At 36.7% G+C, this 27,219-nt stretch overlaps 1 protein-coding gene across 1 annotated transcript in view; it reads right to left on the reverse strand.

Annotated features, from left to right (window-relative positions):
- The window catches only part of FAM81B (family with sequence similarity 81 member B), a 76,326-nt gene that overhangs the window by 6,861 nt on the left and 42,246 nt on the right, over positions 1-27,219 (reverse strand). Inside the window, exons 4-6 of the mRNA XM_074202239.1 lie at positions 19,943-20,072; positions 17,204-17,310; positions 6,787-6,922 (exon numbers count right to left, since the gene is read on the reverse strand). Of these exons, the coding sequence (XP_074058340.1) occupies positions 6,787-6,922; positions 17,204-17,310; positions 19,943-20,072 (373 nt within the window). The remainder of the gene's footprint in view (positions 1-6,786; positions 6,923-17,203; positions 17,311-19,942; positions 20,073-27,219) is intronic.

A 27,219-nucleotide genomic window follows, 5' to 3' on the forward strand; every position in this document is an offset into this window, starting at 1 on the left:
CCGGTGCTCTATCCATTGTGCCACCTAGCCACCCCTCTTGCTATTTCTAATGGGAGCTCATAATTTATATTAAATCCTTGTGAGCTGAACTCACCTAAAGTCTGATTATTTTATTCTGAATTTTACTATTTAAGATCTTATGGGACATGTTAAATTGGCATCATTTTGTGTCTGACTCCAGGTATGATCAGCAAAGGAAATGTTGGAGGAGCCATAGTCTGTAGAAGCCAGAAAACCTAATTGGGGGAGGGGGAGCTGGACATTGCAGGTGTCAATCTCATTGGGATAAGATTTGAAAGAGCAATTTTTAACAAGTTCCAAGATTGGATCCTTTCTAATTCAGTTTTCAAAATATGACACTTGGAAAATGTCTCACCTGGCATATTTAAAGTATGAATCAAGGCATTTGACTACCTATATGATCTCTCCCTGGAAACTGACATTTAAAAATTTACACACACACACACACACACATATACACACATTCCTTTGATGTCCCAGATCTTTATGAAAATTTCTTTAGTCAAATTAGGTGATCAATATTAAAATCAGGTATAGAAATTTTAAGTCATTTGGCCTAATACAGTTATCTGTATTCTAATAGACAGACTAGCATTGTAAAAACCTTAGAATATTTTGTCAGCTATTTGGTGCTATGAGAATTCCTTTTAATCATAAGGGGCCATGTAAGTAAATCAAAAATAAATTTTTGAGCTGTTTTAAGGAAAGGAATTGGAGTCAACTGAATATATCAGAAGAAGGATAATCTATGGTCTATTTAGAAATATTTTGAGGAGAAAAATCCATTTTTACTTAAGGATGTTTGAGTCATTATTTTAGTAATAGCAAAAGATTAAAAAGTCTTATTTGTAAATCACTAACTGGATATTCTTTGTTCTGAAATGATTAACAAATGTATATGTTGCAAGCTCAAATTAATCTGGCAATCTTCAATAAATTTACTTTTGGAGTGAAACCTTTATGAAAGTTTATTTTGTTAAAGTAGAGTAGCATCTCTCAAATGGATGATCAAAAGAAGATAATGTCAAAAGCAAAACTAAATTTCGATTTGGAACTAAATTTTCTGTGTATCAGCATGAGAATGGGCAAGTTAAAATGTAAATTATCATGATCTAAGAAGCTCCAGAATTTTATTTTCTAATGATGAAAATATGAGTTTTGATCTGATTAAAATGTGTTAAAAATTCTTTTACCATAAAAGAAGATCTCTACAGGTCACTTGAACTGGAGATTTTTTTTGAACAGACTCTGAAAATACAGAAGGATATTAGATATCTCCAGAAGAAGGAAAAAATTAGACCACAAGTTTATCTTCTATATCTTGAATCTATGTGTATATGTAATTTAACCACAGAGGATTGCCCCCTTTTAATATCTGTAATTTCCCCCTTGATTCTGTGTGTCACCCATACTTATGCCCCCTCTTTGTAGATAAACCTCATGATTGTTGTCTGCCTTTTACTAGGATGGGAATTGGGGCTATCAAACTGCCATTTATATTCTCAACAGGCTCTTAAGAGTATAGGCAGTTGCAGATATCCTAACCAACCAAACAACTTAGGTATTAGAGTTATTGGTCTATCAAGCTACACAGATCAGAAAAGCTACCTGTGTGCCTCTCCTGCATGATTCAGTTGATAACTTGATTAGTGCAGGAAGCAATCAATAACACAGGACAGATACATGTATTTGGTAGTAAAAGAGTAAAGATTTTGATAGAAAGGACCAATGATACCATCAGTGATGGGAATTGTGAATTAATGCTGAAATGGTTTGAAGAAGCAACCAGTAGGGTGTGGAAACAAAATTTTTATTAAAAAGAAAATGGGGAAGTTTGTGAGAAGATGCTGATGGTTAAGTTTCCATAGGCTATATTAGAACAATATATTTCTGTGTGATTTGGTTTCCCTAATATGCATGCTTAAATAGCCTCATACATATTAACTTCTCTGCTCAAGGAGGAACTTAAGGTTCATTATAATAGCATGTGAAGCCATGATCAGGGTGGGGGGACATATCAAGAGGATACATATGAGGGGAGGGTAGATAGAGTTGTAATCCGGAGAAGCTTGGACCAATCCTGGCTCTGATGGGAGGAATAAGGTTGAATTAACAGTATATTAGTTTACTCTTGCCTTTGTAAAAGTTGTGGATGCTCTGAGGAGCTCTCTACCTACTTCTTGTAAGAACCATGATAAGCATTTCCTCCCCTCATGTCAGTTTAATTTTTATTTCTTAGGGGGAGTTGACTTATCCCCATTTCTCACATTACCAAGTGCACCTATGTATTGGAGGCTGAATGAACCAGACTTTTTCTTAAAAGGGGTTGACAAGGCAAGGAGACTCCTGTAAACTTCTCTGCTATTACCTCCTGTGTCTGGAGGTGTAGCTAAAGCATAGGCAGGTAATTAGAGTCTCAGCTACTTTCTATACCTAGCTGCAAAGGATGTTCAGAGCTAATTCAGATAACTCAAATTTCATCCTGATGGGAAGAGAAAGAACTCAGACTCCTCTTCCTTCGTAATTTGTTGAAAGGCAACAGAAGTAGCATAGAGTTTAGAAATGATAATAATAATTGAAATAAATGGAAGTAACAATAAGAACTAGCGTTTATATAGTGCTTACTATTTGCTAAGCATTTGTCTTTGTCATCTCATTTAATTGTAACAACCTTGGAAAGTCGGTGCTATTACTATCACCATTTTCCAGAGGAGTAACAGAGGCAAATAGAAGTTAAATGACGTGTCCAGGATTAGTCTGAATTTGAACTCAGATCTTCCTGACTACAGATCTGCTGCACTATTCATTGTACTACTTAGCTGCCCCATAAAGAATAATTGAAGACTTCAACTCAAATTCTGGTTTTGTTGTTGCTACCAGAGTGACCCCAAGTCAGTCTTTTCACCTTTTGCCCTCAGTTTTTCATTTGTAAAATGAGAACAGACAAAGATGACTTCTAAGAGTTCTTTCCAACTCTAAATCCTGTCACCCAAATAAGACTTGGGGGGTCTTGCTAATTAAAGCATATAAAGCATATTTCACAGTGGCTACAAAAGAAGGTGACGACCATTCAATGAGTCCTGAATTCTCAGGCAATATGGTTTAAGTATTACCAACACTGCCATTGCCCAGTAATACCATAGACTCTTTTTGTCAGGATAACATTATATAAAGTAGAAGCAGACAAAAAAATGACTTCAATTAGGTGAAGTCTGAGATAATCTTTGGGATTAATATTGAGATTAAAAACTCTTTAGGATCTTGCAAGCTCTATTTCTCTGTTAAGTTTACCATTGTCACTACCATTTAAAAATTTCAATGCCACCAAAAAACTAGGGTGCTCAGTGATTGGAGAACAGTTGAAAAAGTTATGCTATCTATTATACTGTAAGAAATGATGAATTAGTATAGGGAGAAAATTATTACAATAATATCTAACAGTAATGTAATGTAAGACAGATGAATTCAGTTTCATTACAATGACTAATCTTGGCTCCAAAGAATAGATGATGAAACATGTTTCCTTCCTCTTAGTAGAAAGGTAAGGGCTAGAGTTATGTAATACTACGTGTGATGTCAGTCATGGTCATTTTGTTGGTAAATTTTGCCTAAATGTTTTTTTCCCTATTAGAGATAGACTTGTGAGAGAACAAGAAATGATTGTAATGTAAAAATAAAAGGTATTAAATCAAACAACTGAAAACAAATAAAAATTCAGTGTTGCAAACCAAACACAGGGCAAATGTTTGTGTCAACCCAGATCAGTGTTATTTTCCTTTGTAATATCAAAAGCCATATCCAGTTTCTTAGCATTGAAAGGGGAGGGAATTCCCCTAGAAATACCAGTGGAGTTTTTTTTTTAATTTAAAGGATTATCAAAATAAATATTTTCCAAAGTAGTTTTTTATTTAGATGAGTTTACCTCTAACCTTTCTGGCTTGTCAATACTTTAATACCAAGAGGAGAATTTCTCACAAACATAAAAAATTCTGATGTTACAAAATGATTTATAGTTGAGAAATGAACTGTATCCCCTTAAAATTAATTTCAGGAGAGGATGGAAAGTTTCTTTTTTAGAAAGGGAGATGGAGAGAGATGTAGAAACAGGGGATTATTAGCTTTTTTTCCTCAGGATGGAGTAACTAACAGTATCTTGGAGGAAAAAGAAATATCAGAAATGCATAATCCCCTGACTGTCATTGAAGATCAGTGAAGTATGCTCTGCAATACTTTTTGTATGATCTTTTGGTCAACTTTAGAACACAAATGCTTAAAAGCCTCCAATCTCCATGAGATTCTAACCTTTTCTGGTCTAACCTTCATCTTCATAGAGGGAGGAGGACAGCATGAAACTGATTAGGGGCAAATGACAGGTCATAAAAGTGAGTGTTCTCTTGGGGAAAGGGGGTAAGATATGAAGTAAAAAACAGAAATGTGGTGTCTAGCTAGCATTCTCAAAGTTAACACATCTGAAGGGCTGGGCAGGAGGTCAGATAAGTCCAAAACTAAATTCTAAGAAGTGAGGGCTTATGAAACTGATATTCCTGGGACAGAATTCTTTCTGACATCATTTAAATCAATCAATGAATATTCATTTATTAAATGCTTATATATATGCAAGATAATGTAGTAGGTATTGGAGATGCAAAGACAACAATACAAAAGCCCCTGATCTCAAGGAGCTTAAATTGAGCAGGTTTATGAGTCTAATCAAAATATTTATTTCGTATATATTTTGGAGACGATTTGAAACTGAGAGGATCAGGAAAACACTCAAATTAGTAGGCAGAGTTGAATTTCTCCACACTCCAGCTCAGTTTCCTCTTTCCAACCCCTTATGTTTTCTTACTGCCTTTTCCTTCCACACAATCTAGAACGGGCTATCAGCCATCAAACATTCACATTTCACCATATAATTTTGTCCATTCATCCCAACAAGAGGCCATTAGACATTTCTGTTGGATCTTACCACCATATCTAAACTAGTTTTCTTATCTAACATTTGATTGAGGAAAGAATTCAGGTCTCTGGACTGCAAGTTTAAGGTGGAGACTGGATAGTGGGGGCACCATTTCCAGAGGCAGAGGACTATCAGTTGTCAAATCACACAGGAAGTTTGGGGATTTTTGTTTCTGAAGTATACAGTGGACAGGCCCTTTTCCCCAGTTTGTGGCATGAGATGGCAGCCTGTGATTATTTCCTGTTCTTTTAATGAATGGTGAAAAAAGTCTTATGGTTGATTGCTGGGCCAGAGCAGAATAAGCACTTAACAGTTGCTAACTGGATAATCTGAGCTCTCTCTTTCCTGAAAGAAGGAAAGAAGGATCCTTGACTGTGTGACTAATGGCATTCTTTTTTTTCCCCTTTGTTATTATTATTGAGATGTTTTCTGTCTGCCTCATCATGACCCCATTTGGGTTTTTCTTGACAAAGGTACTGGTATTGCCATTTCTTTTACCGTTCATTTTACAGATAAGAGAACTGAGGCTAACAGGGGTAAGAGACTCGCCCAGGACCATATTGTAGTAAGTGTATGCGGCTTTGGAACTCAGAAAAACGAATCTTCCTAGCTCCAGGTTCAGCACCCTAGTCATATACTAGTTTCTTAACACATATTTATTGATTGAGGGAGCTTAAGTGAATGAGTGTTGGGGACTGAATGGGGTAGGCTCTGAGTTTTAGAAGAGCTACTGGAAACGGGAGCTCAGATAAGTTGGCCAGCAGCTGAGCCTGGTAAAGAGTGGAACTCTGAGGAGGAGCCCAGAGGAACTAGCCCATTTTTAGTCTAGTCATTTTCCAATCATATCCAGCTCTCAACTTTGTGACCCTATTTGAGGTTTTCTTGGCAAAGACACTGCAGTGGGTTGCCATTTCCTTTTACATATGAGGAACCAAGGCAAAGGGGTTAAATGTCCAAGGTCACATAGCTAGCAAGTGTCTGAGACAGAGTTCAAGTTCTTCTTGATTCTAAGTTCAGTGATCTTTCCACTGCACCACCTAACTAGCCTATGCTGGATCAACCCAGTAGCCTGAGTGACTTTTCCCAATATTTGTCCCACGAAGTTAACTTTCTGGAATTGCAGTTGGGGAATGAGTCACTTTGTTGCAGGATTGTAGAATCCTGGATACTAAACTGATCTACTGTTAAACTGGATCCTTGGTGAGATCCCTTACTAGGCTTGGCTACAGGTAATCTTTTGTATAGTCTCCAGTCCTTGGAGTCTCTTCGATGGTTTTTCCAACCTCTTGGAGTTTATTACATCATAGCCTAGGCTGTTTCATCTCCAACACTCTTTCTTCTATGAACAGAAAGAACTCACCCAATCAATAAGTATACAGTATGTCTTTTCTTGTACAACAGGAAAGAAAAACCTTAAATTGTCCAGTTAATGCCTTTTGAAGGCACAGTAAGTTCTGGTTCAGAAACAAATCAAAAAACTTTTCTTCATCACTCAATAAATAAACATGAATAAGTTATAGAATACTTGTACCTGTTCTGAATTAGAGAGCAGGGTCTGTTAACAAAACAGCTTACAACAGTTCTAGAAATTAGGCTCACCAACCACAGCAAAATGGACTAGCCACAGGTAGAGTCCCTAGCTGCCTTCAGGTGGGTCCCCAGGCCAATGTCACCAGGACATTGGATAAGTAGCTTTATGATTTCCTAAAGAAAAAATGTGCTTACCAATTTCTGAATGATTCCATAATATGATCTGGGTTTTTTAGAACTTTGTTCTAGGACTTGCCTCACACAAATCTGCTTACCATTTTCTCCTTCGTGGTACTGAGACTTTGATTTATATACAAGAGATGTTCTTTTTCATATTTCAAAAGGAGATTTTCTGTCCACTTCTGTTGGTTTTCAACTTGTTCATAGAGCTCATTTTTAAGTGCATTTAATCTGAAGGTAAGAAAGTATTTTCTTAGATTAATGAAATGGAAGTTAACAAAATTGAAGTTTTACTCTGCTAAGAAAAACCTGCTCTCTTTTCAGTTTGAAGAACCTGCTTAAGTCAGCTTTTAAATGATAGTTATTGAGAAGAATGTTTTTCTAACTAATTGTGGGAATTACAAAGGAAAGGGTGAACTTGTCCCTGTCTTTAAATTGCTTGTAGTGCAATGGTTAGACAATTTTCACCCCTCAAGTTGTTCTTTACCTTACATTACAGAAGAAAATTATAATAGAAATAAATGAGTATTAGTATTTACATTGGAATTTAAGATTTGTAAACTATATATACATACATATATATATATATATATATATATATATATATATATATACATAATCTAATTTGATCCTCACAGCAACCTTAGGAAGTATGTTGCATCATCTTTAGTTCATACAACAGGAACCCAAGATATAGACAGTTTAACTGATTGACTGTCAATGTAGCACCAGAATCTATGTAAAAATAGTCATCAGAGAGTTGTGAAGGATAAAAAAATGATGTAGACTATTTTAAATTAATTTTAAGTAACTAGAATCATATAAGACTAATTTGGAAAGGCACTATGGAAAAGGTGAGATTTTTAAGGGATAAGAACGACATAACTTAGGGAGGATCAGGATATCAAACGAAAATGGAAAAATAGTACATGGAATGGCTCATCTATTGGGGGAGGCAGGGAAAGAAAAGGATACTGAATCATCTATGGGGGTTGCCAAGTAGGTTTTCCTAGAATGATCTAACAACAAATATTTTTAAAAATTCTATTTCAGGGTGGAAAAATGCTTTTTACTGGTAGGCAAATCACATCATGTTTTGCTACCGTAAATATTCTTACTGTATTTTACATAGTGCTAGGGTGTTTCTCAAAAGAACATGCCAAAGCTATAATATAAAAACTAAATTATGTGAAGTACAAAGGTCAAAACTGGAGCCTTGACTTTACAGAAATTGTTGTCTTAAATTGCTTTAGGACATTCTTAATATGTTTAGAATATATTTTCACTGTTATCATTAATATGTTATTTCTTTAGTGTTTCAAAGTTTGCAAAGTACTTTACTTTTATTATTTCATTTGATTCTTACAGCAGACTTCATACATAGGGAAAATGAGGCTCAGAGATAATTAAGCACATGTATTTATGTTTTAGAAGTGAGATTCAACCCCTTGCATCTCTTGATTGACTCTAAGCACAGCCCTCTTTCCACTATGTATTTGGGGAAGAACCCTGACTCAGAGGATCTGGATTCAAATGCTGCCTCTTACATTTACTGCTTTGAACTTAGACACATGTATTATCTTCCTTAGGCCCCAATTTCTGCATCCATGAAATTATTTCTCTGGGTCTCAATGACCACATCTGGGAAATGAGGAGGATTGGACTAATTGTCCCCTGAGGTTCCTTCCAATTCTAGGTCTATAATCTAGAATTTAGCTGATTTGGGGAGTTACTAACTATAATCACTAACCCTAGTTAGTTAGTCACTGTGAATTCTAACACTGTGATTCTTCTTGGGGGTATTTAAGCTTTGTCAATTACTGAGATTCTAGAGTAAAAATAGAGTAATAAAGAATGTTATTCTTTTTTTTAACTATAAAGTTTTGCCTATGGTTGAAGACTTTTTTTTCTTTTCTGTAGCAAACAGAAGTCAGATAGTATCAGCTCATGTTGTATTAAAACAAGAAAAAACTTTTAAAACATTTTTCTTTAAAAAAATAGAATAATATAACAAATCTTAAAGGTGGGAGCATTTTGGTCCCTAGTTGTTTTTTTTTTTTTCTGGAGTAGAAGATATCATCAATTGGAATGACATCTGTTTTTAGGGTTAGAGGATTTGGATTCAAATCTTGTCTCTGTGACCTTTGACAAGCCTTTCTAGTTATCTCCTAAAGTCCCCTTCCAGTTATAGATGTGTACATGGTACTGTTATTTTTAGCATGCTGGACATGACTCATCCAAGAAAAATGGGTTTTCTGTTCAGCAAAATTCCAGTGAAGTGTATATGATGATTTTTAGTTAATGACTTCGTCCCTTAGTGATGAGGTTTCTATTAAATTCAATCTATACATTTATAAGTAGCCATCTTTACATAGACTCACATATATGAGAGAAACATACACTTAAGTAAAAATTTCAAGTGATGGTCATCCTTTGGGAGAAGAGGCATTCTTTTCTCCCTTGCTCTCTCTCTCTCTCTCTCTCTCTCTCTCTCTCTCACTTCCCTCTTAGAAGAGGACCAGATTTCCTTCTTTAAGAAAAATTAAGGTCATCTATTGTGAGATTCCTCCTCTTCTTCTCCTATCAAAAAACTGTACAATAATCCCTCAATTCCCTACTCCCTTGCTCCATTCTCTTCTAGCCAAGCACAACTTATTTTTTTCTTACTCCCTGATCTCAAACCTTCTTGATTCCTCTGGGAACTTGTCTCTTCACTCAGCACAACTTCCTCAATTTCATACTAGCTTCTAATAGGTTGGTAGGTTGTTATTCTTCATTCTCAAAGAAGACCAAAACTAACATACTACTATGTTAGAATCAAGTCAGGCTGATTAGATCAATATGAGCTCAGAATGCTCTACCACAGATCATGCCCAAGTAGTCCATGTGAACATTTAGGGTGGATTCTCTAAATTTGTGCATTTTATGTTTCCTAAACTACTTCAATTCTGATTTGCTCATAAAGCACTATATTTTTTTTGGCAAGGCAATGGGGTTAAGTGGCTTGCTCAAGGTCACACAGCTAGGTAATTATTAAATGTCTGAGGTCGGATTTGAACTCAGGTCCTCCCGACTCCAGGGCTGGTGCTCTATCCACTGCACCACCTAGCTGCCCCCACACTATACTTTCTTTGATCATGCAGGATGGTCCTTTGTTAGTGTCTCCTATATAAAATAATCAAATCCAAAGTTTTTCAGATACCTTGAGAGTATCCCTAAATCACTTCTGACCTCCATGTGAACACTTATGTTGTGTGAGTTCTCTGTAAAATAGTCCTATAGGCAAGTGTATATTTGGCACTCGAACAACATGGTCAGCCCATTGGAATTTTGCTCTGCAGTAGAGTTTGAATGCATGGCAGTTTAGGTCCAGAAAGAACCTCAGAGTCCAGTACATTATACTGTCAGGTGACCTTCAGAGGCTACCTAAGACTATTCAAGAGGAAGCAATTCAGTTGCGTGGCATGATGCTGGTATATTGTCCAGGTTTCACAGGCATACAATAGTGAGATTGGCTCTATAGACTTTAGTGGTCTGTCTAATCTGCTGTCTATAGATAGACCTAGCTCTCCCCCCCCTTAAAAAATCCACTAGCTATGTTACTATCTTTCTCCTCCCTTTCATATCCAAAGTCATCAAAAGTGCTATCCTTGCCAACTAAATAGCCTCAGCAGGAACAGGCTATATGGGAAGTGAAAGGCAACAGCTGCCTAGACAAGTCCCTCTTAAAGATGGATGCATTTCATCCTGACTAAGATTTTTTGCTTTATAAGCATTATGTTGGTAAATTCAGTATTTACTTTGCCATATCTCTGATTAAGGTCATTTTGTAAAGGCTGCAAACACAATTTATGATAGTACAATGGGAGGGTTTTAGCTGATGAAGTCTTGTGATTTTGGGGATTTTTTTTTGGTCAGGTCCTGTTGTCAGTACCAAAATCTCAGTTTACTAGTGAATGTCCAAGATGATATAGTTTTAGAAATCCAATATAAAGCACAATATTCACTACAAAAATACTCACTAGAACATTAAATCTGTCTTTTCAAAAAATGCTGCTGAAAAAAATGTCAAAGTAGTTGCTTACATTATAACAATAGAGAGAAAATATGTTGCAATACTTTCTCTCTTCTTTTAAAATAGAAATATATTAAAAGTTCGTTGTCATTTTGGTGAAATCAGTTCCTCCCCATTCCTCTGGGGGCATGTCATATGGAAATTCATTGTTTGTTTCACTTGTTGCTCACATTCTTAAACAAAGTGCCTTCACCTCTATGTTCTTGTTTAAAAAGTAGGAAACCATTAAAATATTTTTCCTTAATTTCTTACAAATAAAATCAAAGTGGTTAAAAAGGAAATCAAACTGGAAAGAGCATTAAAGCATGAGAAGACTGGATTTGAATCCTCTAGAAAGGTGGCACACTGGATAGAGGGACAGACCTGCAGTCAATAAGATTCATCTTCCTGAGTTCAAATATGGTTTCAGACACTTAATAAATAATAATCACTTAACCCTGGTTGCTTCAGTTTCCTCATCTGGAAAATGATGATAAGAAAATGGCAAATCTTTCCAGTATCACGGCTAAGAAAACCCCAAATAGGGTCATGAAGAGTTAGACAGGACTGGAAGATCAAACAATGAAGTGTTCTAAATCTGGATTCAAATGCTGCCTCTTACACTGACTTCTTTGAATTTAGACAAATCACTTCTTTGGGCCTCAATTTCCTGATATATAAGGAAACCTCTAAATAGAGTTATGTAAGGGATTGGATTTCCAATCTCTGTGATTTCTTCCACCTGAAAGTCCTGTCTGTGTCTCCATCTTATCTCCTCTCACATACAACTGCTTCCCATGCATTTCAAAATATACCTCTTGCAATATTCTAGTCAAATGGACTCTTCTCTTGATTACTTTTTACTTTTACGCAAGTTATTCTTTATGATTGGAATATAGTTTTTCTCCCCCACACCCAGATTGATACATCTTTATGACAATCAATTGAGCTATCTTTTGTCTCAACTCTTACTCAGTCCTCAGTTATTAAATGGACTTTATCTTAGATAAACTGAGACTTGGGAAAGTTATCCATTATATCTGCAGGCCATTGCCAGTTAATTTGACCTTTGTCTTGCCACTGGACTTTGATAACTCTGGAAGAGAGTAAGGCTGAAGGCTGCATAGATCTGTCTCACTCTTCTCCAATTCACATGGACAACAGAATCACACAACTGGTTTATGTCACAGGTTGAATTTGAATCCCAGTTTTTAAGGATGATTTGTTATCCATTGCAATTAGATTCCTTAACTTGCTAAATTGATGATTTCATATTTTAAAGGTGGAGAAGCCAATGCGGAAAAAAAATTTTTTAGATCTGATTGCTACAAACAGAGAAGAACTGGCAGTGAGGGTAGAAACGATGGGAACTTTTGGTGAATATAACCACTATATTTTGGAGGGAGGAAAAGAAAAGAGAGAAAAACCAGTAAAAATATGTTCAGGATTTTGGGAGAAGAGATTTCAAAGAGAAGTGATAAAAAGGATCTCATAGCTTAAAGTTCTACAGGGAGAAGTCAGCTTAAGAAGGTGCAAGAATGTAATTCTGAAGGCACAAAAAGGAGTAATACCAATGAGGAAGATCATTTCCTAAGGAAGCTCCCTAAAAAAAACTAATGTGGATACGCAGATAGTTCACCAATCAACATGTTTTAGAAAGGCATGCACAAAAGATAGAAATAAGGGGTGTATGATAAGGATAAATACAGAAATGTGATATAGTTCCTTAACAAATGATAGGAATGCTAAAGCTCAGGATAGGGTGAGAGGGAAAAGTTAAAGGCAATAAAAAGACCCCTGAATTTTCTTTTTTCTTTTCAAGTATACTGGAGAAAAGAAGATTATTAAAGAAGAACTATTGCTTAGAGTGGATGAGATTATACCAATTAATGAGAGAGGAAAGGTGGAGCTTCTAAATTCTTATATTTGCTTATTTTTCCTGGCAAAGAAAATGATCTTTGGACTGGAAATAGCAGAACAAATATGGCTAATAGTGATTTTGATGAGTGCAGGTCCCTTGGTATAGATGATTCATAATCTTGACTAATCAAAATACTGGCAGATATTATTTGCTGAGCCACTCTTAATAATCATTAAAATACTATGGAGGGTGGGGAAGATATCACAGGACTGAAGAAGAGCAAATAAATGGAGTCTGAAATCTTGGCCTGAAGCAGTTGTCTTCTATCATCAGCCAAATCTTAATAAAGCAATGAATTGGAAGACTTAGATTAGGAAATAGTCATCTTGGAATGATTTATCAAGAGCAGGTTATGTCAAACTTAGATTATTTCACTTTTTGACAAATTTACTAATCTGATAGATAAGCAGATCTCTGTATCTGCTATAGATATATTTGAATTTTAGCCATTTGATAATCTTTAATAGCTACTTTCATTGCTTCAGTTTTCTTATCTGTATAATGAACTGGAGAAGGAAATGGCAAATCATTCCAGTTTCTTTGCCAATAAATCCCAAAAGGGATTGCAAGAGTCTGGCTATAATGAAACTAGACAATATCAATCAATAGCTACTCTTCTGAAAAAGTGTAGTTAGATCAGGGATTGGTCAAATTTTGCCACTTGCTTTTGTTTGCTGTGAGCTAAGAATGGTTTTTACATTTTAAAGTCACATTTTATTGTGTTATATTTGCCATAGATTGCCAACTCCAGAATTAAATGATGGTAAAATTATATGACTTTGGAACTGGATGAATAACTGTACTCAGAAACTAGTCATGAATGGTTTGATGTCAACTTTGAAGGAAGTCTCTAATGGGATTGAAGCAGTGCCTCAAAAAAAGCCTGTGCTGTTTAACATTTTTATCAATAACTTGGATAGAGGCCTGGAGGACATACTCCTCAATTTGTAGATTATACAAAGCTCTATGGGAGAGCAAATACAATGTATGATAGTGAGGATTCAAAAAGCTCTTGACAAATTCAAGAACACTTTGTTGTTGTTTGATCTTTCAGTCCTGTCTAACTCTTCAGGACCCTATTTGGGGTTTTCTTAGCAGTGATACTGGAAGGGTTTGCCATTATCTTATCATCATTTTCCAGATGAGGAAATTGAGGTAACCTGGGTTAAGTGATTTGTTCTATATTAAGTGTCTGAAATCATAGTTGAACTCAGGAAGATGAATCTTATTGACTGTAGGCCTGGTCCTCTATTCAGTGTGCCATCTTTCTAGAATACTAAACCAAGGCAAATGAAATGAAATTTAATAGGCGTAAACTACAAGTCTTACACATAACTTCTCCTACCAAAACAAAAACAAAAAAACCCCCTACTTAATAAGGGATAAGATCATGAAGACCAAGACAGACATGACTGAATTTCTTTTTTTTGTTTTTTTTTTGCAAGGCAATGGGGTTAAATGACTTGCCCAAGGCCACACAGCTAGGTAATTATTAAGTGTCTGAGGTCAAATTTGAACTCAGATCCTCCTGACTCCAAAGCTGGTGCCTGTCTACTTTGTCACCTAGCTGCCCGGACAATAGTGAGTTTGAAAGAAGATCCAGGGGTTTGAGTGAACTGTGAATTCAGTGGCAAGACTGTGACCACATCCTTACTGAGGCAAACCAAACCTTTTGTGTCATGGTTCCCTTTGGCAATCTGGTGAAAATGATGGACTACTTCTCAGAATAATGCTTATTGCCAACATTTATAATTAAGAGAAATGCTAAATTTCAATTAGAGGTTAGAGAAAATAGAGACATATTCCCCCCTCCCCCATCTAAGTATTCCTTGACTCCTGCTCTAAGGAGTTCTCCATAAGAGCTATTCCAAACCCTATCTTCTCTCAAACCATCTACTGTCCACTTTCCCTATTCTTTCTCAGCAGAGAATCTTGCCTTATACTTTCCTAAAAACAAACAAACAAAAAACTGAGTTCATTTGTAGTAAACACCCTCTTATTTCCAATTCTTTATTTTTCTCCTTTGGTCTAGACTTGAAGAGGTTGAGTTGTCTCTTCTCCATAACAATTCTCACCCTCCTCTACTTGTGCCTTCCATTTGTATCCTCTCTGGACTTCTCTTGATATTTAGTTTTAATTTCTTTTTATTCACTGGCTCCTCTGCAGTCTCCTTACATGTCCCAGATCAATTCATCTTTAAAAAAAAATCCATCTTCACTTGACTCTACCATTCCCTCATTGTTTTTTTCCCCTTTCACAACCAAATTCTTGAAAAAGCTATTTATACATAATGCATTTCACTTGAAGCATTTCATTGAGTTCTGTTTCCCACTCAAATTTCAAAGCTCTTCAATGACTTCAGTCCCCTATCTCTGGATTGAAACAGTTCTCTCCAAACTACCAATGGTCTCTTAAGATGATTGACGGTAACTATTTGCTCAGTGCTCATTCTCTTTGTAGCACTGGACACTTAACCACTCTTCCTTTGAGATACTGTGCTCCTTGGACTTTGGTGTTATCAGTTTCTCATTCTTTTCTTACATGTTGGACTGATCTTTTTCAGTCTTCTTTGCAAGACTGTGTCCAGACTCCTTTGTGAGGATACACTTTCAAGACTATTCCTGCCTTCTCTTTTCTCTCTTCCCCTCTTTTCTACTGATATTGATTCTTATGGATTCACCAACTGATTCATGGTATATAAAGAACAATTGATTTAAAGAAAAAAATTTCAGATCCCAGCTATTACTTAGCACTTGTGTGATCATAAGTGAGTTACTCAACCTTTTTAAGCATGACTTTTCACATCTGAAGATAATTAATATTCTTTTGTATCATTTAATATCAGTATCCCTCTGTAAATCCATTGAACCTCTTCTGTCTAGCTCATTTTCCTGTCAGAATTAAAGGTATGATTGAATAATGTAAGTTTAGCCCCTGGAGCATCAGTTGGCTAATCAGGCTAACTTGAGACCCTAACTTCAATCAGCTTGGCTCAGACCCCCTCCCCAGGGGAGGTTCTCTTGTCCTTCACTCTCCTTGTCAAAATTAGGAGTGATATGGTGTCCAAGGCGGAGGATCCCCATCAGGTTCTGACTTTGTTTGAAATCACCAATGGTAGCTGAGGCCCACAAATCAATTAGCATTCCTTAATTGCAGAGTGGTGTGATCAGCCACACACTTTCCCAGCTGTATCTTATTGTGACCTTTTTCAATCACTAAGAACTTCTTTTTCTACCTCTCAATAGGGAGGACTTTTTCCATCCATTTCAGGTCTCTGACTTTGTTGAAGTGACCAGAGGATCCATTTTCCTAACAACTTATATGTGTCACTATAAACACATAGTGTATTCTTTGTCTGGAGAAAATAGTGTCTCAGTTTATCTCAATGTAATTTTACTCATCTAAAAAAATTAAAAGGTTGAAGTAGATGACTTCCTAACTGAACATGTCTGATCCCACCATTGACCCATAATATATGCATGTGGATTGAACCTTGTTTTCAGAAACATCTCCTCTCCCTTTTCAACTTCTCGGTCTTGCATTTAAGCAACATAACCACAAAAAACTTATGAAGTCAAGGCATATATACATTTATATTTGTGTCAGTAGTGACTAATGTAGAACAAAAGAAATGCATAGAGGACAAAGGCAGTTAAGTGGTTGTAAGACCTCCATTAGACCTACTGATTTCCCTGGTTTTTTAAGTGCTAACTAAAGTCCTCCCTTCCTTTGTTTTTTTTTTTTTTGCTGGAAGCCTATCCCATCCCCTTTTATTTCTGGTGACTTCCCTCTTGTAATTATTTTCTGCATTTCCTGTATATAATTTATTTGTATGTTGTATTTCTAGTACCTTCCCTCTCTTAATTATTTCCTGAATATCCTGTTTGTATTTATTTGCATCTTGTCTTTCCCATTAGACTGTAAACTCCTTGAGGACAGGGACTATCTTTTGCTTAGCGTAGTATCCAGCACAGAGTAGACCTTAATAATTGTTTACTAACTAGTCTCTGCTTGTAAACTTCTGATGAGGCCCATTGCTTCTGGAGACAGTTCTTTCTCCTTTGGAATAATTGTTGACAATTGTTCTTCCTTACATTAATCCCAAACCTACACTTACTTGCAATGTGAAACTGGCCAAGGCATTTCATCTCTCTGGCCCTCAGTTTCCTCATCTGCAAAATAGGGCTAATAAAACTTGTATGACCTTGTTATGGAGAAAGTGCTTTGTAAATCTTAAAGCACTGTAGCCATATTTCTTAGAAAACTGTTAAACAGAAAGTCAAAATGATCATATAAATTCAGGGCATATTCAAAAATTAGGAGCATAGGCAACATGACATCATTTTAACAGCCATATTTCTTTCTCACTTGTCAGTATTATGGAGGGTTTGCTAGAGTATGTTTTGCATTAGAGGACCTCTCTGTTTCTTGGCTGGGTTGAGTCTCAAGATTTCTTTGTTGCTATATGCCAATGTCTTTGATAAACAAAATCCTTCAGAATGTATTTAACATAATTAAAAATCTTCCATTCACTTACTTGAAATTCAGAAGACTCAATTCTTGGTTATTATCCCCTTGGACTGTCTTTAAAGTTGAGGCTTGCTGAATGCTGTAAGTGTCTATCCTTCCTAATAGCTGCATTACCTATTGAAAGGAATACAAGGGGGAATATCTTAGTGAGCCAGCCCATCAAGACTTTCTCATTCCTAGAGGGGTCAGACTTTGATTTAAGGCAAGTTGGCATTTGAAAATACTTTTTGAAATGAGTTTGACTCAATAGTTCCAGAGGTTGCCTCAGGGAAAGGATATTATGGGATACTTCATTCTGCTGTGACTGTAATTTTTTTTCATATTTGTCTCCTTGGTGACAGAGTGCAGCTTCTGTACTGTAGGTAGGATTCTTATACTAAAGAATCCTTATACTAAAGGAGGTATGAGAATAGATGGAGCACACAAAGTTGATGGAGCTGATGTGGACAGGGGGCAGGGGCAGGGTTGGGGGAAAACAATTCAGACAATGCCCTTGTGGGTATGTGTCAGGGTTTGGAAATATTGCATTCCTACTATCCCTGACCTGCATTACCTACTATCCACTGGAGGTTTTTGAGCTTTTATTGGAACTTCTGGCATTACAAAATAAACATATGTAACACAGAAAGAGGATGTTTCTGGGATTAAACAAAATATGTGTTTAGTAATAGTTAAAAATATCCTTTTTTTGCTTTCCTCAGTTATTATTTCTTCCATCCTGGGAAAGGTCTGACACAAGAACCTAATAGATAAGCGTGCTCACTTTTCTGAGCCTTAAAAAATGAACTTGAGCAGGTGGGTAGTGAAGTGGATAGAGCCTGGAGTCAGGAAGATCCAAGTTCAAATTCAGACATTTAGCTTTGTGACACTGAGAAAGTCACTTAAGCCTCTTTTTCTCAGTCTCATCATCTATAAAATGCAGCAGAAGGAAATGACAAACCACTCTAGGAATGTTGCCAAGAAAATCCCAAATGGGGTCATGAGGAATCAACCACAACCAGTTTCAGTTTGAAAATTTGACTGTCTGAATTAGATTTTGAAGATTTTTCTTAGTTTATAAAAGTAGTATATTTATCATGGTAGTAAGAGAGCTCTTGGATGTCAAAGATGACTTTACTATCAGTTAGGCCAAGCTCCATGCTCATCGCTTAGTATCTTGATCCAGACTTTCCCCCCACCCCCACCCCCAGGCAGAAGAAATTATAGCTGGAAAATTTGAGAGGAAGGAGAGGAGAGTCATGGAAATAGGCCATTGATTTTTAGATTCAGATTATATCTACCTTCCTTTAGCATTCAACATAACATGACTGCCTTCATAAGTACATTTCTCTTATAATAGGATCATAGTAATAATGTTTGCCCTTCATGCTCAAAGAGACCATGACATCAGGGAGGTGATGCCAGGACAAGAACATGAATTGGATTTGAGTGAGAGGGTGCTATGCTAAGTCATCAGCCTTACTTTCTCCTCCACAGCCATCTGAATCTAGTGCCAGATATGAATCAGGATGACTGGAGATGGCCTTGGATGGGAGTCAGGGTTAAGTGACTTGCCCAGGGTCACACAGCTAGTTAGTGTCAAGTGTCTGAGGCTGTATTCAAACCCCTGTCTTCTTGACTCTTTGGCCAGTTCTCTATTCAATGAACATCTAGCTGTAGGATCATGGTATTCCCTGATGGAAAGAACCTTAGAGATGCTGGAGATCCCATCCCTGAGAGGTTCTATCTCATTCCAGAGCTCTGGCCCACCATTGATCCAAGGACCAGGTAAGTCCAAACAGGGAACAGGTATGCCTCTACAACTTTATTCAGCCTTACTTGATAAGGCATTTGTGGGAAATATAGTATCCCTGCTCCATTTACTCTGTTATTCATTTATTTATTGATTTTATTTATTTTTTTTAAGGCAATGGGGTTAAGTGACTTGCCCAAAGTCACACAACTAGATAATTATTAAGTGACTGACTCCAGGGTTGGTGCTCTATCCACTATGCCACCTAGCTGCCCCTATTTTGTGTATTCTTATAAAATGTGCACATTCTCTTTAATAAATACATGATCCTTGAAGGTAAGGACTGTAACATTTCTGTCCCTGTAACCCCTCTACTAGGGCCTGATACTTGATTTATAGTGAATCAATCATGACCTTTCCAGTTCTGACTCAACCACTTAACTTTCTGTATGACCTACCCTTAACCCTCCTGGTTGTCAAATAGGAGGTTTAAACTAGATTAGGAATGCTTAACATTTTTTTTATTAATCATAAATTCCTTTGGCAGTCTGGTGAAGTCTATGGACCCTTTAACAGAATAATGTTTCTAACTGCACAAGGTGAAATATATAGGATTACATAAAAGAGACCAATTATACTAAAATAGTTATTAAAATATTTTTTAAAAAAACATTCTTGGAGCACAGAAAAAGAACCTCTGGACTAGATGATGTTTGAGACTCCTTCCAGCTTTAAGAAGTCTATGATTCATCATGTGTTATTAATATATAGCCTATATAAAGATTACATAAGAAGTCACACATGTACTGGATTTATAATCCCTAAAAACTGACATTGCATTATGCTCCTTGGTTCCCTAGTACTTTGAGGGGTTCCAAAAGGATAAAAGAGCTATCCACCAACATCCCCTCTTGGTTTGACTAGGAAATTTCTTGTTCAGGCTGACATTTTGATGAGGGAACTATGTCAGGAATATGTAAATGCAAAGCCTTCTCTTCATTTCTTACTGCTCACCTTCACATCCACGGTGTTGGAAAAACTTCCCAGAATAGACTTGATCGCTTGAATGTCTTTCTCAACTTTCTGGTTCTCGTGCCTGATGACATTAATATCTCCGGCGAGCTTTGCAAGGCTTGCGTCACATCTGGTAGCAGAATGAAACAAGATGAAAGATAAATATCAAAGCTCCTAGAATTATCATAGACCCTGAACATTAGAAGGGATTGGGGTTAATGGTGATTTGGGTGGTGAATCTTTTCAATACTGTCTCAGTCTGAGGGAAAAAAAGGGATGAGGGAGTGAGGAGTCTATGTATATACTTCCTGCTCCTTCCTTTTCCTGTATTTTTCCTCCTCCTAGTGGAGGATGAAGAAATGCTGAGCTGAGTTAAATGGACTGCATTGAATGAACTTGATTGAAAGGAATGAACTGGGTTGGTGAAAGCTAAGGTTTTCAGCTTTCCAAATTAGGCCAGAACCTCAATTTAGGCATTAGCAAGCAGCAGCAACAATTTTCAGCCAGATATTCACTCACTATCAGCACCCAAGGCAAAACTGTAAAACAGGCAAGACTTAAATTTGTTGTCTTCATGATCCTACCCTAAGCCCCCTTTTTTTTTTAACTCTATGCCTTCCTCTTCACTTCCATTTTTTCCCTTCTTCCTTCCCATCTCCCATCCCAGACACCCATCTTGTCCTCTGGCCATACAAATTCTCTCATCCTACTCAGGTCTATCTTTTTTATACTCTACCAGGTCTTTTTCTTCTCAGTTCAAATCAATAGTCTGCCTTCCTAAGTTGCCTTCGTGGGACTTTAGTTGATCACTTGTGCTTTCTTTTTTTCTTTTTTTGCAAGGCAAATGGGGTTAAGTGGCTTGCCCAAGGCCACACAGCTAGGTAATTATTATTAAGTGTCTGAGGTCACATTTGAACTCAGGTACTCCTGACTCCAGGGTCGGTCCTCTATCCACTGCACCACCTAGCCACTCCAACCACATGTACTTTCGGAAAGGACTTAGTTAACCCAAATGAATTTTTATTGTTAGAATTCATGGAGAAATACTTGTGAATAGGAACAATGTCTACTTGTGCTTTGTTATCAATTTTTTCTATTGAAAGAGATTGGATTTGAAATTGAGACCTAGGTCCAGATCTTGGTTCTTCTACTTACTATCTGAGTGATGTTGGGCAAATTAAAAAAAATAATTTTATTTGATTTAAATTTAGTTAATTAAAATTATTTTATCATGAATGCCACAAAAATCAACCAACATAAACATTTTTTATATATAAGGAACAGAAAAAGAAATCTATACTATAATATGGCAGTTTTAAAAAAAGTAACAATAATAGCATTTTTAGATATATTGTATATTTAATATATGTACCATTCTACATCATAGTATTGGCATTTAGGTGGTGTAGTGGATAGAGCACTGGCCTTGGAGTCAGGAGGATGGTACTTGAAATTCAGCCTCAGACATTTGCCACCTACTAGCTGTGTGACTTTAGGCAAATCACTTAATCCTGATTGCCTCACATCCAGGTCTGTCTCCAGTCATCCTGATTCATATCTGGGCACTGGAAACCAGATGACTCTGGAGAAAATGAGGCTGATGACTTAGCATAGCACCCCCTCACTCAAATCCAGTTCGTGTACTTGTCAAGACATCACCTTCCCTGATGTCATAGTCTTCTTTGAAAATGAAGAACAAACATAATCATACCATAATATATTATATTATACCATTCTATATCATAGTATATACTATATTATACTTCTAATATTCCCATTTTACAGATCAAGTGACAGATCATCTAGGAGTATAGGTGACTTCTTGTCTTTGTTAAGTTACCAGTTATTGTAGGAAGGACTTGTACTCAGGTATAGTCTGATTTTTTTTAAATTAATCTACAGTGCAGTGTTACTTGCTCAATGAAAAAAATCAGTTTTCCATTTCTTCTTGAATTAAAAATTATTTTAAGTTCTCCACAGTCTAGCCTATCTTTTCAGATTTATCATTTCACATCTCTCCCCTTTATATACTCTACTTGGCTAAATTGTCTTACTAGCTGTTCCCCTAAATTCACCTTCTATCTCCTATCTCCATGCTTTCCCTCAGACTCTATTCCAGTGCCTGTGAAGCCTGGTGCCTCTGCTTTTCCTGTCATCTTTCTTTGGGTCTGTTATTGTTTTCTTTGTATCTGAGAAGTTGATTCATGGAGAAAGAGATTGGCAGAGCAGTTCCAATAATAGTGATACTAGACTAAAAGGCATTAATTCTCTAATCACCTATGGTCATGATGAATCTTTACTTTTTTGATAGGAATAGAATCTTGTAAGGGGGCAAAACAATACTATCTGTACATAAGACACCCTCTCTTTTTGCTCATCTCTTCCCTCCTCTTGAACTGTATCCTTTCTAAAAATGGAGATTCCAGAAACAGAGAAAGAAGTTAGGGTTCCATGAGCAATAAAGTGATCAGTATAAAGCTGTCACAGTGTGGAGATTCTTCTAAATAAGGGAGATGAGCCATGGATGAGTTGGCATAGAACCATGGGGCACTGCAGCTATAACACTTCCTAGAGGCTATTACATGTCCCTAAAACATGAATAAATTCATAATCCACACTTTCTTTTGAATGTTGAACCTTGTGAAATGGGGGTGTGGAGGGTATGTGTGAAAGTACTTCCCCATCTCTCTCTTTTATGGGTTCTCAGTGTAGGCTATTGGGCTCCCCCCACCCAGGCCCGATATGTTTTCTCCAATTTCAAAGGGAACCTTAAATAGGGACCTAGGAGGGAGTTGGTTGATGGTAATTGTCTCCATACAAGGGTGTTCCATCTGGTTTTCTTTTCACCTTTTTCTGTGAACAATAAACTTTATGACCATAATGAAACTCCTCTAATATGTCTTCAGAGACAGAGAGAGCTTAATACATACAGGCTCTCTGTTAAGGCTTAGGACAATTGGTCCCTCAGGTTCCCTTTTGCCCTTATACCCTTCTGTGGTCCTCTCCTTTATAACAAATACTTGCTCAGAATGCAATATACATGGAGACTAAACCTATCATTAAAACTTTGAAGGGAAAATCAACAAGATTTAATGATTTGAGGGGAGCAGGAGGATAGTGGTAAGATAAAGTTAGGGAAAAAAATCAAAATTCTGTCCAAATGGATCACTCCTTAAGTGAACCAGGCAAGACTCAAACTCCTTATGATCAAATTTAAGGAAAGCAGTACCTTTTACTTGCAAAGGTATCATTGCTGGTATAAGTCTGAAGTCCCTATCTTTCTTCTCAGAGCTCAAAAGTTCTTGGGCTTCCCCGTCAAATATGACTCTGGCTTCATGAGATCCTTCAGTCCTCGACTTCAGTTCTCGATGGAACTATACTTTCCATCAGTCCCTTGAGGAACTATATTAGAATAGTCTAAACATAGCTAAATCTCTGTATCTGTGAATGTATTAGGAAATGACTTAAAAGAGTAAAATATTTCATGGGCTTGATAGAGATTCAGTCAGATATGATCAGATTTCACCTTTAAATATTTTTAGACAATATTCCATTTCATGCCCTAGATTAATATTAGTGCACATGCACATGTATGTCTGATGTCTGTGTGTGTTTATGCATATGTAGCAATTTAAATGAGGGCAGCCTTCTTGAGTTTTAATACCGTGCAAAATCTTCACAAAAATCCTTCATGGAGGGTCTATCCAACAGTCCACCGCCAAGTCTTTAACTATGGGTAACAGAATGAGAGTCCAAAAGAGAGAGAGAAAGGGTGAGATAGCCTATGAACCCCTTCTCAGAATAATGCTTTTAAAAACATAAAATAAATCAGATTACAAATTAAACAAATTTTATTGAAATATAGTTATTAAAAATTAAAAAAAAAACTTCATGTATTCCAGGTTAAGAACTTCTGTCCTAGAATAAATTAGGCCCAAGTAGTGGTCACCATATTGAGGGGAAGTTTAAGGCTGACTAGTGGAGATATGGTAGTTTTAGAAAGTAGCTTTTTCCTTTCTTATGTCCAGGGAATCTTTGATGAGGTTCAAATAGGCTAATTTCTGGTAAGAAATTCAGGTTATTTAAGGTATTGCACTCAGTTGATTAAATTTCCTGACTGGACAATTAACACAGTAATACCTCCCTGTTGTCTTAAGATGGTGCTTTAACCAAATTAAAATATCATGCCTAGAATTTATTACCTCCTCATCTCCTGTTGTTTTTGTTCTTGAATAAAATCATGATATAAGGGAGGTGATGCCATGACCAACAAATGAATTGGATTTGAGTGAGGGGAGTACTGTGATAAGTCATCAGCATGACTGGAATGACAGAATCAGAATGACTGGAGATGGCTCTGGATGACAGGTTGTCAAGATTAAGTGAGTTGCACAAAGTCACATAGCTAGTTTCAAGTGTCTGAGATCAGATTTGAACTCAGGTTCTCCTGATTCCAGAGTCAGAACTCTATCCACGGTACCATCTAGCTGTCTAGATCCTCATCTCTTTAATATTGTTGTATATGCACCAACCATAGACTATTTCATAATCTCAAAAGAATTAAAATTGCATTTGAACCAAAGGGCAATGGAAAGATACATATGAGTATGAGTAGCCTATAGAATATTTCCAGGTGTGTGTGTGTGTGTGTGTGTGTGTGTGTGTGTGTGTGTGTGTGTAAGAATTGGAATAATAGATGTTATTTAGGAAAGGGATAATTCAGATGATATGATAACAGACAAACTGAGTATTTTACTCCTACCCACAGTTAAAGACTTAGCAATGGATCGTTGGATAAAGCCTCCATGAAGGATTTCTGTGAAGATTTTGCACGGTATTAAAACTCAAGAAGGATGCCCTCATCCAAATTGCTGAAAAGAATGACCCCTAATTCAACCTGGAGTCACCAACCAGGATTGAATCACATCTCTGATAGTAGATTCAAATGTGCAAGTCACTCCTCCCATCTGAATTTCAGTCTTCTGATTCATAAAGTAGACTGAATAATATATGACCTATCTGAGCAGGTGTTGTAAGCAAAGTGTTTTGTAAACATAAGGACTATTTAAATGCTACTATTATTATATGTTATATTAAACAATATGTTGATGGTTTCAACTACCATAATTATAAAATATTTTTGTGTACTGCATTTACATGATCTTATGTTTCATGCCTTTTTTTCTTAATCCTTCTCATAGGGGCGGCTAGGTGGCGCAGTGGATAGAGCACCGGCCCTGGAGTCAGTTCAAATCCAGCCTCAGACACTTAATAATTACCTAGCTGTGTGGCCTTGGGCAAGCCACTTAACCTCATTTGCCTTGCAAAAAAAAAATCCTCATATCCATGCATTTCCAAAGTGGTCTTTTTCATGGATTGCCTTATGACTTTTTACTCCCATGGCCATGTACTAAGAATGAAGAGAGAGGGGTAAAATTTACCTGGATAACTGGCCCAGTCATCTCCCTAGAAGGTGGTACTATATGTACATGACAAGGAAACTGCAGTCAACCTGATTGTGAGTAGGAGTTAAAGGTCACTAATATCCTAGCCATGAATATTTTGTTCTCTGCCTTTGGTTAGTTGGAAGACCCATAATTAGATTTATGTTTTCCTAATTCATATACCTAATTCATATATATCAAAGACAACATAAGGAGCTGGTGCCCCTTTTATTATAATAGCCATCATATTTATCTGTTGCTTGTGAAAGCTGACTTGATTTACTGAATAGTTCAATCACCTCTCCCTTAATAGCATCTCATCTGATGCTCATCTTACCCCATCATTCCTAAATGACAAGAATCACTGTATGGTCAATATATTCCTCCATATTCTAGAAGAAAAAGTAGCAAAATTTTGAAGGTTGCTGTCCTCTGTGACAGTCCACAGGATCCAGAGGATCACATATCGAGTGCTGAAAGGGACCTTAAAAGTCATACATTCTCTCATGTTACAGATGAGGAAAAAATTGAAGTCCAAAGATGTTAAGGAATTTTCCACAGACCACAGTAAGTGCACAACATGGATTCTAGCTCAGGTCTGATGATTCTGAAGTTCAACACCCTTTCTATTACACCATACTATCTTCCAAATAGTTCTTTCAATGGACATAATACCTTTAATTAAAACAACAGTATAATTTGTAAGGGGCAACTAGATAGCAGTGTAGATGGAGCACTGATCCCAGAGTCAAGAGGAACAGAGTTCAAATTCAACCTCAGATACATACTGTGCCCAATGTGACTCTGGGCAAGTTACTTGACTCCTTGCCTCAGTTCCTCATCTGTAAAATTAACTAGTGAAGGAAGTAACAAATCACTCCAATATCTTTCCCAAGAATACCCCAATTGGGAACAAGGAGAGTCAGATAAAACTGAAACAACTGAACAAAATAATTTGTAATTACTGTAATTTTTTTCATTTGCTTTAAGAGTCATGCTGGAAACTGAAGAATTGGTGTATGGTCTTGAGGTCCTGGATTCATCATTCCTACAAATTAATGTCAATCAGTCAAAAAGTAATTATTAAGCTTGAATGAGATGCTAGTCATGTGCTAAGTTCTGGAAAAACAGGAAAGGCAAAAGATGGTTCTTGTCCTTAAGAGCTTATAATCTAATGGGGGGGGGGAAGACTAAATGCAAACAACAAATTATGGATGGGATAATTAGAAAATGACAAATAGAAGGAAAGCAATAGAATTAAGAGGGATTGGGAAAGGTAGAATCTCTAGAAGGTAGGATTTTATCTGAGCCTTGAAGAAATCAGAGAAACCATTAGATGGAGATGAGGAGGAAGAGTATTCTCGGCATGGTAGGAGCAGTCAGTGAAATTGCCAGAGCTGAGAGATGGAGTTTCTTTTTTTGTTTAATGGCCAGAAAGTCAGTATATATAGAAATAGTAGTGGGTAAAATATAAGAAGATTGGAAAGGTGGGAAGGGGCAGGTAATGAAGGATTTAAATGCTAGAGGATTTTATATTTTATCCTGCCATTGGAGTTTACTGAGTTTGGGAATGACATGGTCAGATCTGTGCTTTATGAAAAATCATTTAGGTGTCTGAATGGAGAGGGAAATAGAATTGTAGCAAGCATATCAACCATTATTTTTATTGCAACAGTCCAGATGTAAGATCATTAGGACTCCAATGAAGCTGGGGTTTTATCAGAAGAGATAAGGGGGCATATCTAGGGGATATGCAAAGGTGAAATGGAAAACCTGCTAACATAGTGGATATTGGGAGTGAGAGATAGTGAAGAATCAAAGTTGTCACCTTGA

The sequence above is a fragment of the Macrotis lagotis genome, chromosome X, assembly GCF_037893015.1.
Source record: "Macrotis lagotis isolate mMagLag1 chromosome X, bilby.v1.9.chrom.fasta, whole genome shotgun sequence".
NCBI lineage: Eukaryota > Metazoa > Chordata > Mammalia > Peramelemorphia > Peramelidae > Macrotis > Macrotis lagotis.